This window comes from Squalius cephalus (genome assembly GCF_949319135.1).
Source record: "Squalius cephalus genome assembly, chromosome: 20".
NCBI classification, from domain to species: domain Eukaryota; kingdom Metazoa; phylum Chordata; class Actinopteri; order Cypriniformes; family Leuciscidae; genus Squalius; species Squalius cephalus.
Window position 1 is genome coordinate 18,303,249 of NC_137141.1, and position 17,343 is coordinate 18,320,591.

The 17,343-nt window shown below is 35.8% G+C and overlaps 2 protein-coding genes across 2 annotated transcripts in view; one reads left to right on the plus strand and one right to left on the minus strand.

Annotated features, from left to right (window-relative positions):
• The first annotated feature begins 825 nt into the window (after window positions 1–825).
• pygb (phosphorylase, glycogen; brain) lies at window positions 826–13,809 on the plus strand. Its single transcript, XM_079853103.1, has 20 exons — window positions 826–1,186; window positions 2,819–2,920; window positions 3,257–3,335; window positions 3,415–3,518; window positions 3,653–3,784; window positions 4,406–4,517; window positions 5,488–5,570; window positions 6,998–7,141; window positions 7,251–7,343; window positions 7,607–7,753; window positions 7,829–7,992; window positions 8,176–8,290; window positions 8,437–8,538; window positions 8,722–8,869; window positions 9,089–9,147; window positions 9,619–9,760; window positions 9,930–10,137; window positions 11,453–11,587; window positions 11,749–11,815; window positions 12,241–13,809. Exons 1-20 carry the CDS (start codon window positions 944–946, stop codon window positions 12,391–12,393), a joined length of 2,532 nt encoding a protein of 843 aa, XP_079709229.1. The 5' UTR covers window positions 826–943; the 3' UTR covers window positions 12,394–13,809.
• Window positions 13,810–13,937: 128 nt separating this feature from the next.
• Window positions 13,938–17,343, minus strand: part of abhd12 (abhydrolase domain containing 12, lysophospholipase) — a 32,245-nt gene continuing 28,839 nt past the window's right edge. The window contains exon 14 of the mRNA XM_079853104.1: window positions 13,938–16,582. Coding sequence (XP_079709230.1) covers window positions 16,549–16,582 — 34 coding nt within the window. The 3' untranslated portion in view covers window positions 13,938–16,548. The remainder of the gene's footprint in view (window positions 16,583–17,343) is intronic.

Here is a 17,343-nt window from a genome sequence, read left to right on the forward strand (position 1 = left end):
AGCGACTTGGATTCCTGTCTGAACTCCATAAATCGGGGATTTTCAAACTTGGCTCCGGGGATCCCAAGGAGTGCCGGGGGTCTGTGGAATAGCTTAAAAAATGAATAAGACTAAACTAAATATATAAATTGATTTAAAATAAAGAATACATCTACGTCTACAGTAATGCAACATAATAGAAACAAGATGCCTTTTCGATTTTAATTCTAGGCTGGAAGGAGGCATTTGCACTAGGATGATCATATCTGGGGCAAGTTAAGTTTGGTATAATTATAACTCTTTGGAAATAGTTCTATATCAAGAATAGTCCGTCACGCTACTCTCACTGCAAGTCTGTCAGCAACAGTTACAATCAGACTTCGACTTCTAAATCCGACTCCTCCCACTTTTAAATGTTTTCTATTGGGTGCTTGAAGGCTCCATATACGGCCAGATTGTGGATCGAAATTAATCCGGAACTGTATCAATTAGTAAAAAGTATAACTTACCTATAATAATGGAAACTCGGCTCGCATGAAACGCAAGGATATGGGCAAGTCTACATAAGTCATATTTACTACGAGCTGAAAAAGGCAATGGTGTTACTAAATGTTATATTATTATGTTATAATAGTTGCTGGCCCAAATGTAGATGATTATACACTAAAACGGCGAATTCGCTCAAACCGGCTCACCTTGGTCAGAACACATCATACATTAGTAAACGTGTAGGTAGTTAGCTTTGCATGGATTGACGTCTCACGCAACCTATGGGAACCCAATTACGATAGTGTCACTGGCCAATAAACAGGCGGGATTTAAGCCCGCCCACCTTCTTCTCTAGTTGACATAGGGGTGTGTCTCAAAGCCAAGGAACAGTGCGTGTGAAGTCCTTCTCCACCGCACCAAGCACAAGTCAAGGGTCCATAATTTTCATTCTTTGCTTTTTAAACGCATTGGCAACATGTCCAAACCTCTAACCGATCAGGAAAAGCGCAAGCAGATCAGTGTTCGTGGTATAGCTGGACTGGGGGATGTTGCCGAAATCAAAAAGAGCTTCAACAGGCATCTTCACTTCACCCTAGTGAAGGACCGCAATGTGGCCACCCCGCGGGATTATTACTTCGCCCTGGCACACACGGTGCGGGATCACCTGGTGGGCCGCTGGATCCGCACTCAGCAGTATTACTATGAGAAAGACCCGAAGGTACGGATCTCATCTCTTCCTCCTCTTGCAGCGAGGAAGTGGCATGTTTGTGCACTAGTGGGATACGTTACATGAAATGCTTTTAATGTGGAATTAATGTTTACGAATTTAAACATTTTGTTTATGCATTTGGCAAGTTTGGGCCTCCATAATTGCGTTGCTGCAGAATTGCACACTGCTGTATGACACAAGTGTCTTCCTTAGTTCAAATGAAGTGCACAAACCATAATCATATTCATAGTGCATTGTAAATGATAGTGAATATGACCTGGACAGTCATTTCCTCATTTATTGTGAGATAGTCATTCATTTCACTGTTTTCTGGGGAGAGTTAAAGGCCTGTATTTGTTTCCTCAGCTTCCTCCATTGACATGGGATCAGCTGTTAAAAAAAGTGATCTGTTCCTTGTCATATTAGGACATCATTAGTTATTAAGTATTTTGCTACCACTTATTCTCTGTGCTCACTAGGGCAAGTACAGATTGCATTATACTGTCAAACCCAGTTGAAGATAATAGGTTTTCTAATCCAATGCATTGACATGGTCCATGTGCAGCATCACTTGTGGCTATTAATAGACAACTATTACCTGGGTGTTTAATGAGTTCGGAGGTCATGATGTTTTTTTGGAGAGTAACTAGGAGAAAGTGCTTCTTTTCTTAGTCTTTTGTGACTCCATTGATGTGGCTGTGAAGCTTATTGTGACTTGTTTGTTGATGAACATGGGATCTAGGCCTAACCATGTATTTTGAAATAAAGAAGCATTCCATGGTAATTTTCTGTACTTTAGGTCTTTTGGAAATTATTTATTTATTGAATGTTCTTGTTCTGGGCTTCACAGCTTTCCAGAGATGTGTGTGTGCAGTCCTTTGAGCCAGTAATGAAAGCCTGTGTTTTCCCTCCTGTCTAGATATCTCTTAACGGAAGCAGATAGCTTTATATGGTTGAGCACACCAATATGTGAAGCATTTCCAGGAACTTCACTCTTGTCAAGCACTACACTTGTTGAAGTTCAGACCCTTGGAAAAACAGTAAAACACTGTCACTTTATTTAAACCCACAGTATGCACTATGCAGTGATTAAGCCCCATCTCAGCATGTTAAACTGAATCATGCATTTATTTATTACTGTGGTATTCAGATGTTGTTCAATGTGTATTTGAGGCCTTCAGCAGTCTGTAAACTTCTCCCAGGGCAGACATCTAATGAATGAACTCTTATGAAAAGTTGATACCAAGCCAACAAGATCAAATGTTGTACTTCAGTAACATACCAGAGAGTATAAGTAGGCAGTAAACCATATAAAAAGTGTGAAAAATAAATACAAGCTTACACTGACTGCAAAAATCATTTTAAAGTGATTTATGTATTCTAAGAGTTGATTTAATTAAAACTATTTTAACCTATATGTCTGTGGAGAATACACATTTCCTGTTTTCAAATATTTTTATAAAATATTTAAATAAATGTTATAATATTGGAGTAAATTCATACAGTAAAATGTTGCATCTTCTAATGACTGTAAGCTTGTATCGTCACATCTTTTCTATGGTCTTCTGCCTACATGATCTGCTAGTTCAGATATCTCTGTGCTCATGCAGTGTGGTTTTATTTGTGTGTTTTTTGTTGCAGCGCATCCACTATCTGTCTCTGGAGTTCTACATGGGCAGAACTCTACAGAACACCATGATAAATCTTGGGCTGCAGAATACCTGTGATGAGGCCATCTACCAGGTAAAATGCATCACTGACATAGCAAACTTAATGCTCTTGTAAAGCATTTGTTACTGAATTGCAGAACTGTCCCAGAGCTCTGTTACTTAAACATCCTGAAACTTTAGAAACAGCTGTTGTTTTTTCGCTGCTCACCCACAGAGCGCTCATGGGGGATGTAGACCAGTTGCCACAGGCTTGCAAAACTCTTAGTCTAAACCCTTCCTTGTTTGAATGAGAGAACACGGAAATTGCCGAAACATTAAACTGCACGAAATTTCCATAATCAGTTGAAATTGTGTTGCCCAATGTGAAAATTATTTAACATGATCTGTTCTGAAATGTATTGACCTTCAGCTTGGACTGGATTTGGAAGAATTAGAGGAGATTGAGGAGGATGCAGGGCTGGGAAACGGAGGGCTCGGGCGTCTTGCAGGTACCTACATTTAAAACTCCCTACATCCTAGTACATGTCCCCGACATATTGGACGTTTGATGTCTGCTTTCTCTCTCAGCTTGTTTCCTGGACTCAATGGCATCTCTGGGTTTGGCGGCATATGGTTATGGCATTCGTTATGAGTTTGGGATCTTCAATCAGAAGATCGCCAGTGGCTGGCAGGTAAACCAAAACTGAAAAATAGTATTTATATTGGTAATTTTCAGTATATGTTAACCCATGCATTTCATTTTATTTAAATAGTAGATCAAATATTGAAAATATGAATATCATTTTCTTTTTCTTTTTTTTTTTAGGTTGAGGAAGCTGACGATTGGCTTCGTTATGGAAACCCCTGGGAGAAGGCCCGTCCCGAGTACATGCTTCCTGTGCATTTCTATGGCCGAGTGGAGCATACTCATGAGGGACCAAAGTGGGTTGACACTCAGGTCAGTCAGTGATAATCTAGTGGGATATCAGGGGGAAAACATAGCTATAGAAAAAAAAAAAACTTCAACCACATTCACTATCATTCAAAAGATTGTAATATTTCTGAAAGAAGTCTGTTATGCTCATGGCTGCATTGATTTGAGCAAAAATACAGTTAAACAGTAATATTATTTCTAATTATTATGAAAATATTTTCATAAATAAAATAATTACAATAAAAAAATAACTTTAATACTTTAATAACTTTATTCTTATGGCAAAGCTGAATTTTCAGCAACATTACTCCAGTTTTCATTCTAATATACTGATTTGGTGCTCAAGAATAATTTTTTATTAATATCAATGTTGAAAACAGTTGTGCTGCCTAATAAGTTTGGAAACTGTTATTCATGTTTTTTTTTTTCAATAGAAAGGTAAAAAGAACATAATTTATTTAAAATATAATTTTTTTGTAACACTTGATTAAATGAATGCGTCCTTCATTTCTTTTAACAAAAATAAACAAATAATAAACTTACTGAGCTTTTGAATGTTACTGTAATTGTGGATAAATAGGATGGCAAAATTAAAGTCAGTTCATGTCTATATTTTACTGTACCGCTCTGTCTTTTCTCTGGCAGGTGGTGCTTGCAATGCCTTATGACACTCCTGTGCCTGGTTATAAGAACAACACTGTGAATACTATGAGACTGTGGTCTGCCAAAGCTCCTAATGATTTCAACCTGCAAGAATGTGAGTCAACACAATGATCAGCTCACATGATAAGCAGTCTGAGATCCAGTATAACACATTTATGGTTTGGTTCTACTTTTGGCTGAATTGCTGAAATTAAGTGAGCTTCTCTGTCCTGGTTTGTTTGGACGATTCCAGGTGAGCTTAGATTATTACATGCTTGACATTTCCAGTTGCTTGCAATATTATTGAAATAGTTTTTTATATTACACACTTACCTTCTCAGTTGAGTTTATAGAAAAGTGAACTTGTTTCCTGGGAGAATGGTTTCTGTGTAGAATACTAAATATAGGCCTCTTCACCAGAGCAATCCATCAGCAGCACAGAAACAGGAGAGCAGCTGGCAACAGGCCAGCGTTACCCATAGATACGCCTGCTTTTGAGAGTGTCCTTCATGATTGTTGGGCCTCTGAGCTCTACAGTCAATGTCTCATTCTATATTAGACACATACTCGTAAGGTTTATACATGCATACAATTTTTTATATATATATATATATATTAGGGCTCAGTTTTTTCTATTGGCCCAGTCAGACCAATTTAGATTTTTACTTGCCCTGTTGCTGTTTTTGACCCATGTGTAACCTTGTAAACAGTGCTTTAAGATTTTCGGGTAGGTCTAACAGGTAGGATATATACAAATTTAATAAAGTTATCAAACACTTCACAGCCTTCACTGCGTAAATTATCAATTAAATATCGATTAATCCTTATTAAAGCTACAAAAGTTATTCAGCCAAGAGCAGCGAGTGATTCTTTGATTATCCTTAATGATAGACAGCAGTGGGTTTATTAGGCTACTGTCACTTTTAAGACATACCATAAAGTATATGACGCGCATCCCATTTTCTCCCAACTCTTAATGTTAATTTAAGACTTCATTTAACTAATTTAAGACTGTGCTTGCAAGGAATACTCGACAAAACAGGCATTTTAGCATGTCATTTTGAAATACTCTTTCTTAATTGTAGTCAATGTGGGAGATTACATCCAGGCTGTACTGGACCGAAACCTGGCAGAGAACATCTCCCGGGTCCTCTACCCCAATGACAATGTACGTACACTCACTTTGCAATGCTATAAAACTCTTGCTGAGGATGCCTGATAGTCTGATGAACAGAATGTACACACAGGGAGAGAGAGAGAGAGAGAGAGAGAGAACAGAGAGCAGGAATTTGAATGTGATATGCGTTAAGTTACTATAATAAACACTGACAATCACATGTGTGTAAATTTAGACTCTGTCGATGCTGGTATGCAAAATAAGCTTTAGCTGACTGGCATGAGCAGATTTCAGCAGAGAAAACTCTTATCTTATGCAACAGTGCCACTGACGTGTAATACATTGAGGAAGTTTGAAAATGGAAGGCTATGTCTATGTGTCATGATACAGTAACAGGGCTGCCAACTCTCACGCATTGAGCGTGAGACTCACCAATTGACACTTTTCACACGCTCTCACGCCACACATCCATTTTCTCACGCACAGAAAAATTGCGGAGCAAAGAGGTACTTTTAATATTAAACTAATTCTCAGCTCTTAGATTCCGTCAATTTTATTACGAAATTCAGACAAAAATAAATGTGACGCTTGTAAATGTGACGTGACAGATCGCTGAGCGCCTCAGTTCAAGTGCACGTGAACCGATCATCTGTTACTTTTTTATTTAAAGATGCAGTACAACTTACAGAAAGTATACATAATATCGACCAATTAGTGTTTTTCAACCACGGAAAGAGGTCAATATAACAGCAGGAGAACAATTATGTTACATAACGTTACATTTACCTCAGGAAAGCCATTTAATGACCATAGCATGTTAATTGAATAGAAAAAATAGCTAGAGAGGAGATTTTGCTGTGCACTACATTACATATTTATTATATTTTTACTTATGTCATTAAATAATTGTTATTATAACAAAAACTGCATTATATTTAATTTAATTTGTTATTTTTAACCTTTAATAATACCAGCAGATTGGGCCCTCTATGTTTACAGCATTAGGTGAGATTATTTTTTAAAATAAAATTTACAATAAACATGTATCCAAATTAGTCAATATTGAATCAAAATCGGAATCAAATCACAAGAATGAAATTGAAATCTTGAAATTTTTGTCAAGCAATAATAAAAACTATCCTACCAGTCATTGTACAATGTAAACATTGTAACATGTTGTCAGTAAACTTCATAAAATTCTATTTAGTTACCAAATGTTTTGACAATCACAATTACGCTTATTGTGATGCAATATTTGTTTTTACATAACCCCCCCCCCAAAAAAAATCTCACTCCAAGCTAAACTCAAAAGTTGGCAGCCCTGCAGTAGTGTATATTGTTTTTATTCACACAACTACTAAACTAAGAAAACACAATGCTTGGTTATTCTGTCTGAAAAACTGACAGTAAATGGAATGTGTGGCTGTTTGTAAAGCTTTCAGTGTGTCTGTATTTAATATTGAATGTGCATGTGTTAGTTTTTCGAAGGGAAGGAGCTCCGTTTAAAGCAGGAGTACTTTGTGGTGGCTGCTACTCTGCAGGACATCATCAGACGCTTTAAATCTTCAAAGTTTGGCTGCAGGGATCCCGTGCGCACCTCTTTTGAGGCTTTCCCTGAAAAGGTTATATGACATGAAATACATTAATTGACTGAATTTTCAGTCACAAATGTAAAAACAGCAAAGGTTTTTGCTCTTACGAAGAATAACGGTTTCAAAACCACTCTCTCAGGTGGCGATTCAACTGAATGATACTCATCCGGCTCTGGCGATTCCTGAACTCATGAGAATTCTGGTGGATATAGAGCAGCTGGACTGGGAAAAGGTGTGATGTTCAGGATGTCAAACTGTGTTTTAAGATAATTCCTTCACAGCTGTTTTGTTGTTCAGCATTTGTATTTTTCTGCCTAGTCATGTTGACATGAGTAATAGACAAAGTATTGCTAATATAATGAAAAGTATTGTTCATTCAGCCAGACAACTTTTTTTTAAATAACATTTTCTTGGAAGTTATTTTATTCATTTTGTTATTTTATTTATAATAGAACTTTCCAAAATCCGCATTAAAGTGCGCATGTGTGTATGTAGGCATGGGAGATTACCACAAAGACGTGTGCGTACACAAACCACACGGTGTTACCCGAGGCTCTGGAGCGCTGGCCTGTCTACATGTTTGAGAAGCTTCTGCCGCGACACCTGCAGATCGTCTATGAGATCAACCGGCGGCATCTGGATGTGAGGATACACGCATACACTAACTCAAGATCATCATAGTTATTTATATTTGGTCTGATGGACTCTCTGTTGTAGAGAATTGCTGCGCTGTATCCAGGCGACCATGATCGCTTGCGCAGGATGTCTCTGATCGAGGAGGGCGATCCAAAGAGGATCAACATGGCTCACCTTTGTGTGGTCGGGTCGCACGCCGTCAACGGAGTTGCACGGATTCACTCAGAAATTGTCAAAACCACTGTGTGAGTAGAGTGCATAAGTCTATATACAAAAATATTTGACAGCGAATGAATTATTTCCAGGGCGCCATGGAAGCATTTTTATTTTAATGCTATTTAGGTCATGTGTGTATTGACATTAAGTACTTTTGATCTAGTTACATTTAGAACTTGCAGAAATTAATTTATTTTTTAAACTGGTTTAAGATTTAAGGACTTTTGTGACGTTGAGCCGGAGAAGTTTCAGAACAAGACAAACGGCATCACACCTCGTCGCTGGCTGCTGCTCTGCAACCCTGGCCTGGCTGACATCATCGCTGAGGTGACCTCCTTAACTTATTATTCATGCAGTTGGTTTAAAGTTGTATAGTATTTTATTTAAAATGTTATTTATTTTATTTTATCCAGCTCTTGCTTGCTCTACCCCCACAGTTTTTTTTTCTGTCCCTCACTATCTTTCCCTTTCAGAAAATTGGCGAGGACTTCCTGACGGATCTGTTCCAACTAAGAAAACTTTTGGACTTCATCAATGATGAAATGTTCATTCGGGATGTGGCTAAAGTGAAGCAGGTCTACATTTAAATTATTATTTTTTTTTTTAAATAAAGACATGCCTTCTTCGATTTTGGTATTTATAATGTACAGGAGTCTTTTTCAAAATTTAAAATGACAGAAGAATTAAATAAGAGAGAGAATTTTTGGCTTCATGTTTAAAGTGTTTTTATTTATTTTTTTATTTTTTTATTTTTTTAGGAGAATAAGCAGAAGTTTGCAGCTTATCTGGAGAATGAGTACAAAGTAAAGATAAACCCTGAGTCCATCTTTGACATCCATGTCAAAAGAATCCATGAGTACAAGAGACAACTGCTCAACTGCCTTCATGTCGTCACTCTATACAACAGTACGAAAATACACGAAGAAAAACACAGCAATGTATTCAAGATAGAAGATCAGTGCTTGAACACTGACACCTATCTGAGCACTGATGAACTGACCAAAGAGAACATTGCACTTTTTTTTGTTTTATCATAATTATATCATAGATACTTTGTAAAAATGGCTCAAATTAATTGATTTAATGAGTGATTTTTATAAATTATTTTATTCTGCACTTTTCTAGGGATCAAGAAAGAACCAAACAAGAAGTTTGTTCCCAGGACCGTAATGATTGGAGGAAAGGTATGTGAATTCATAAAAAAAAAAAAAAAAATGTATATATGTATCTATGTGTATGTATGTATGTATGTATATATATATATATATATATATATATGGGATTCTGAATAATATTAGTTTGTGATAACTGTCATTATGGAATTTTTGTATACTGTAGATTGACATGATTTAAAGCAGTAGTTTTCAATTAGGAGGTCTCAACAAACTTAATTAAAACGTAATAAAACTTTGCTGAAATGCTAAAAAAAAAAAACACAAAACACAAAACCAAGGTGTAAACTTTATATTTCTTTTATATAGTCTCCCCCAGTCATTTACAAATATTGATTTATTAATGAACATACTGTTTGTGAAACTTGTGGAATCAGTAAAATAAATAGCTTAATATATTGACACTCCCAGTTTCTGTTAAAAAGTTTGAAAACAAGCGGCTCGAAAATTGCTTTTTCTCTGATCCTGCACTGCCTCCTGCAGGCGGCACCAGGCTATCACATGGCAAAGATTATCATTAAACTGATCACCTCAGTGGGGGAGGTGGTCAACCATGATCCTGTGGTGGGAGACAGACTGAAGGTCATTTTCCTGGAGAACTACAGAGTCTCATTAGCTGAGAAGGGTGAGTAAACGCATTAACAACTGTTGATAGATAGCCATAAAAATATCAGATCAGATATTTGTCAAGATAATCTAATAATTATTTTTGTTAGTTGCATCATAGTTATTTTATTTATTGGATGTCATAGATTATAATGGAATTTGAATTTGTCATGTGCTTTGCTCTTCAGTGATCCCCGCTGCTGACCTGTCTGAGCAGATCTCCACGGCGGGCACGGAAGCCTCCGGGACGGGGAACATGAAGTTCATGCTTAACGGCGCTCTGACCATCGGCACCATGGACGGCGCCAACGTGGAGATGGCAGAAGAAGCTGGAGAGGAAAACCTGTTCATCTTTGGCATGCGGGTCGAGGATGTGGAGGCCATGGACAAAAAGGGGTGAGAAAGAGTGAATAGATATAAACCGAATAAGAGAGAGAACATGGGTCTAGATGGGAGAGCACTTCATTTGTTACAGTATTTATTTATCTTTTCTAACATTAGTTATTACAAGCATAACTGTTCATTGATCGTTCGTTACAGTTCTGGACCATTTAATAATATGAATGGGTACAACTTTTGATTTTAATAGTTTATTAGTAAATTTTGAAGTTAACATCAAGTAAGATTAACAAATGCATTAGAATTATTGTTCATTATGGTAAGTAATGTAGTTAACTAATGTTAACCAATGAAAACTTGTAGTAAAGTGTTACCAAACATAAATGTAACTTCCTGATTGTGACATTTGTGGAATTATTTTCTTCTGACTGGATTTGTTTTGTGATCACTGTTATTTTAGTGTTATTTATATAGAAGTGAATTAATGGTGATTGGGACATAAGGTCAAATGGGATAGTATAACTATACAGATTATTTTCACTCCTAGTGAGGGAAAATAAAACCTTTTTTGCTGAGCCCTAGCTGTGAGACCTCATTGTAAAAATTGTAGGTGGGCGGAGCAGGCATCAAACAGGAAGTTGACCCTCTAATGCATGAGGAAAATTACAAGCTTTTGCTAGTTTTCGTAATAAGGTCCTAAAATTGCATAACTACTATTTTACACAAACCTTGATGGAAACATGAATATGATGCTCTACTGCAACAAAATCAATAAAAAATTCAGAATTGGGTTGTTTTTATTTTGTTACAATTTAGGTGGATGGGACAGCATGATTCTGGGTGATTGGAACACAATAGAGAACCATTGTTTATGCTCGAAATAGTTTTTTCCCAACCTCTTCATTTGTGCAACCCCTAATCATCCACAAAAAATGTTCAAGAGCTAGCTGGATTATGCTAAAGGAAAAAAAACTAATTCTGAAAAGAGGGGTTTTGGCTCATTTACATAAGAGTATGTCACGCATCCTTTCATTATAATATAAACTTTTTACACAACTGTTTACACAAGGTGGAAATTCAAAAACCGTCCCAGTCACCTTTGATGCACCCCTGCTATTATATTTTTTATGTTAAGCTTTTTTTCTTAAAAATTTTGCTTATTAATTTTAGTTGTGTTTTTTTGCCTTTTTTTTTTGCCTTTTTTTTTTTTTTAATGCTTTTTTGGTTTTACATATTTACTTTTTCATGAGTTCATCTTTTTTTCTTTTTATCTTTTATCTTCTATTTGATTTCAGCTTTATTTCAGTGACTGAAAAACAACTTTTAATAGTTAAATTTTGAGTCTACAATAACATCGCTGTTTGTGATCTAGATACAATGCCAGGGAATACTACGAGCGTCTGCCTGAACTCAAACAGGTGATGGATCAAATCAGCACTGGGTTCTTCAGCCCCAAAGAGCCTGAACTCTTCAAAGATATTGTCAACATGCTCATGAATCATGACAGGTGGGCAGCAAAAAGTGCACTTGTCTGAATGTAATTTATTGCTTTTCTTTGAAATAGTTTGCATTTTCTGATGTATGTTATGTATGTATGTTATGTATGATTATCACATTCATTTTTTCATTTGTAGGAGGTGTCTGACTTCTGTTGTTTTTCTCTCTCAGGTTCAAGGTTTTTGCAGACTATGAATCATATATCAGTAGTCAAGAAAAAGTTAATGAACTCTACAAGGTGAGTTAAGATGGTTTGGATGGTCTACCAATATGGGTTTTTCAATGGCTATTTCGTAGTAGTTTGAACATTTAAATATTTTTTTCTTTATGATCTATATTAAACGTATAATTACTGTATATAATTTTAAACTGCATTTTTAATGATATTAATTATATAAAATATCTGAGAACAGAAAATGTTTTTGTAATTGACAAGTGGGCGCCTAACACTCCTGTTAATTGTTAGCTGATGGTCATAATCTGAAAATGACCATTTATTGGCTGATTGATCTACATGGAGTTTAAATGTGTCTTCCACTGCTCAAAATGTAGAACTGATTTTTGAGAAATAGATATATGGGCAAAACTGCTTGTTTCCCAATAGCAACTTTGTTCATTCATTACAAGTAAAATTCCCCACTCTTTATTTTTATTTTTAATCAGAACCCAAAAGAATGGACCAAAACCGTGATCAGGAACATTGCTGCTTCTGGAAAGTTCTCCAGTGACCGCACCATCACGGAGTACGCCCGTGAGATCTGGGGAGTGGAGCCGTCAGACGTCAAGATCCCGCCACCTAATGAACCACTGGAATGAGGGAGCAGGGAACACTGGGTCTGCTTGCCTGTTCCTCAACCATTCCCAGTGTGTTGGTGTGCCTTCAGGTTTCTCTCGCTATGCATTACACCATATTGAACCCCTTTGAATTTCACGACTGTAGTTTACCCCCAATATACACACAAACTAACCCCTCCATGTGCACTTACACTGTAGTATATTTAAAATCACTGTTACTTTCACTTGCCCATACTCCATTTTCATGAATTCGGTTATGCCAATTCAATTTCTTGCTCATCTGAGACTAATTTATTGAAGCTTCATTTAGTTAGAGCTTAGTCTAGCTTCAGTTTACAGCTGTACTGATGCATGTGTAAATTCTCAATTTTGGTGCATTCCTTGTATCACTTTTAAGGGTGGCCATTCTGACTGATTATAACAGAGATGCCAAGACTATAGTTCTGTCCCTGTTTTATGTATTTCAGGAAGTGAAATCAGCAACTGGAAAACATTGGAGACCTAACTATCCTTTGCATCCTGTACTATTTCTTAGTAGCTTCAGGAAATATTTGATCATCAGCCACCTTTGGTTTGTTTAAATTCAGTAGAATTAGTCTCCCTGCCCTAAAATACAGTATATAACCAGTCAGAAACAACCGTCTCAAAAGTGGCAAACGGCAGTAATGACCGAATTATATTTTTATTCAAGCTTTCTGATGCAGGTTAAAGGGTGCCTTGTGTGCATACTGTGCAATATTAACAACAATAATGTAAATATTTCATAAAACAATGAGAATAGAGAATATATGGCAGCTGCCTATGTAAACTCACAGGAATCCATCAAATAATACATTATATTTTCTATTTTGTCAGGGTGAGCCGATGTCAATTTGTGCTCTATTTTGCATAGTATTACCAAGTGATATGTTTGCACTATTGTATCTGTAGCTTGAACTATGACCCTTTTCATAAAGCAAACTCCTGACTTTTTTTCAACTCTAAACAGCATTTCAGATTCCAGGCTGTCATTTGAATGTATGCTTATGGATGTCATCTTTGAACATTCACACTTGTACTGAGGCCTTGTTTTCTTGCAAATTATTATTATTTTTTTTTTTTTACACAAGTACTGTAAGGAAATTACCTTGTTAACAAATAATAAAATAAATAAAAACAGTATGCTGTTGACTTAAATGACTAAACAAGGCAATTCCAATTGCAAGTTGGAGAATCTGTTCATTGTTGTGAAGATTGAAGGCTGTTGACTTGTTACGCCACATTCATATCACTCCGTATAATGAATGGCTTGAACAGGTGTCGGGTAAGGTAAAAGTGAACGCATGAATGACGCATTGCCTAAACCTGATACATTAAAAGAAAAAACAAGCTTCCCTGTAGTATAACTAGTTTACCTGGATTTGAGTTTGTCCCTATCTATTAAAAGTGGTTTATGTATATGCATGTGTATTCTGCTACATGGAAAAAAAAGTCAGTCAGTGAGGTACTTAAAATTATGCCGTCCTGGGATTCAGTATAAAAGTTTTAAAAATAGTGGATATCAGAAAGCGATACATATTTCTTTTCCAGTCCTTTTATTGTTTACAAACAAACATACTGTACTTACATCTGTGCATGTGTCCAGTAAGGTTTAGCAGCTTAGAAGAAAACAAACATTGTAAACCACGCATGATATAGTCTGCAAAAAGTAACAGTTGCTGTTGAAATAACTGGGCAGTATTTCATTTCATTACAAAAAAATAATTTTAAAATATAAGTGTTCAATTCAAATATGCAAAGTTTGGTCAACATCAACGAAGACGACAGAATAAAATCTGTGTTCAGAGCAGTGACATCCAAATATACAGTGGTCCATTTTTACATTCTAACAAAACAGGATACATAATTAAGTGGCTTCATTTATACCTCTATATAGTTTGTTTTTGGTCTTACATACAGTATGGTTGTCCTTCGGCTTTAGATAAGAATATTGCACTTCTCTAGGACCTGGTGGTCTCGCTAAAACTTGATCATTTCTACATAACCCATCGCAAATTAAGAGATTTTGGTTGTTTTGCTTTCAGTGTATCAGTCCATCATGAGCCCACACTGGCAGAAGAAAACAAAAAATATTGGGATGCAATTTCTTTCTGAGAGTAACATGTACAAACAAAGCCTTGAGACGATCCAAGCTTTCATGTATCATGACCTTCCAATCATTACCAGCCCAAAAAATATCTGACAAATATAACCTGACACACAGAGCAACAATACAGCAGATCTCGATTTTCAAAAGGCCTGTATTACAGTGAAATTAACTTGTTCGCAGATAAGAATTATCAGATGGTCAGTGCACACTGGGAAGAAAATATGTTCATCAAATATACATGACAAGATGTCAGAGCAAATCAAAGATATGTGTCGTTATTGCTCAATTTTATAGAGTCAATATTCAGCCAAATTAGAGAACACGACTATAAAACATTGGAAGATACACTAAAAGTGAAGTTTGGGTCAGAATGATCTTGTTAGACAAAATAGATATATTTTCAACTGTAAACAAAGTACACTACTGTTCAAAAGTTTTGGTTCAGAATGATCTTTTTTCTTTTTAAAGAAGTTAGCAAGTCAGTAAGGATGCATTAAATTGATCAAAAGTGACAAATGTTACAAAATATTTCAAATAAATTGGCACGACCACCAAACAGCAAAGTACAGTCTGATTTAAATGATCGTTTGTTCCTTGATCTGTTGCTGGTTTGAGTGGCACACGCATTCTTTTAATGAGCTTATGGCAAAGACAAACAGTTTTGTGTAATGACAACGTGCACCTTAAATTCATTGTCGTGTTAGACAATCACTAAATGATCAATTTTGCCATGAAACCGCTCTACTTGTATAGGTTTTAGAAATTCTTAATGTTTAGATTTTTCCACCATACTTTTCCAGACTTGGAAAATAATTCAATCAAATCCCATACTTCTCCAAACTGCATAGGAACCCTTTCACAGTTTGACTGTTTTTTTTTTTTTGGTCAAATAAATATAGCCTTGGAGAACATAAGAGAAAAACTTACTGACCCCAAACTTTTGAACAGTAGTGTACATCAGTGAGTTGCTGATTTTTGGCTCTATATAATAAAGGGGAGGGCATGAATTTAATGTAATATTAATAAAAATAAGATTTTTTTGATTTGGGTATCCAACAAATTATGGTAACAAGGAATTATTGTTTTTAATATATTATTTTTGGAATGTGCAAAGTGAGTATAACCACCAAAGAAAATATATAACCCACATAACGAAGAAAAGAAAATGATTTTGCATACAGTTTTTTCTTTTGAGAGTGCAACAATCTTTTTTTTTTCCAGTAACTGGCATGCAAACTAGCATAGATAAACCAAATGCATTAAAATAATGAAACATGGGGAATGTCATGTCAAAAGCTCATTCAGTTCTGATTGCAGTTGGGTTGCATATGTACCAAGCAAACATTACAGCATAAACACAATACACAATAAACCCCATAAAAAAGTCACAGAGTTTTAATGCCAAGGCAGCACAAAAATCTGCACTTTAAAATCATTCAGGAGACGCGTCATTTAAATGGGAAGAAACAAAAAAGAAAGAAGACATTTTATTGTACATAATTCAAGTTCAACCTAAAACAACTCGCTGTTCACATTGAGTGGATTTCAGGTCCATGATATTGTTAATAAGTCGGTTATTGTACGTTCGTGAAAACAAAACAGTGAATCGCAGTCAGCAAGCACTGACGGTGACATTATTATAGCAAGTTGTCCTGATTCGTCCCTTTGACCTTGATCCTTGTGTGATCTTCTCAGTGCCATCGTTAAAACTTCATCTGTACTTCTTTCCTTTGAAGAGGCTCGATGACTTAAGCATTAATTTCAGTGCATATTTGCATATTATTTTGCATACTTTGTGCTCCAGCAGCCCCTTCAGACCTGTTACCATGACAACAGGCAGTGAAACAAATCACTCTCTCAAAGATGATAACTTTCTCCCTCCGTAGGTTGCGTTAACAAAGGAATGCAAAAGGAACCGGTGCATCTTCAGTCCATGCTTGTGTGTGTGTGCACATGTACACATGATGTACACGGTGCGGATAATGTACATTGTGTGTGTGTTTAACTGACAGTGTGTGAGAGAGGGCAGTCAGGTAAAATGATCTTGACTACATGTGAGGAAGCGTCGCACTGAGAAAATCACTGAGACAGAGAGACAAAGAGAACAAAAACACATTAGATTTCTCAAAATCTAATAGAAATAAAACTTGGGTTTCTTGACCGGGATTTGCTACAGTTGTAGAAATGCTATTGTTGAATTAAACTAAACAAAAATATACATTTAAATCAATATAAATTACATTGAATGCATCTATAAACTGATAAATATGTACAAAAATATGTATAATAGTATATACAAATATCTATAAAAGTATAGAAGGATTCTGATGCTTTAGCCACACTTCAGTGTCATATATAAAGATAGACAGCAAAATATTTCACAGAAGAATTGTAACGTTTTAAATTATAAAACCATAGATATACAGTTAAAAATTTAGACAAATTGATCTAATTTGTCCAGAAAACACAACCTTCGGAGTCGGACTAGTTGTTCAACAGTAATTGAAAAAGAAAACATGTCCATGGAAAGGTAGTTAGTTCTTGGAAAAAGTCTTGCAGACTTTAACTAATGCATAAAGTTTAAGAGTTGTCTCAGTGTCCAAATATGTTCAGGTGTATTTAATATAGAAGTAATAATTTAAAAAAGTGAACAAATTAAAATAACACTTAACTCAACTTAAAGAATCAGTCATTCAATTATTAACTCAATTTAATACATTTAGAAAACTAAAAGTTATTACTTAAAATCTCAGGCTATTTCAAATAAATAATTTTGATCACAGCAATTCAGTTGACAAAATGTTTGAGAACCCCACCTCTAGAGTTTACTAAATAAATGTAAA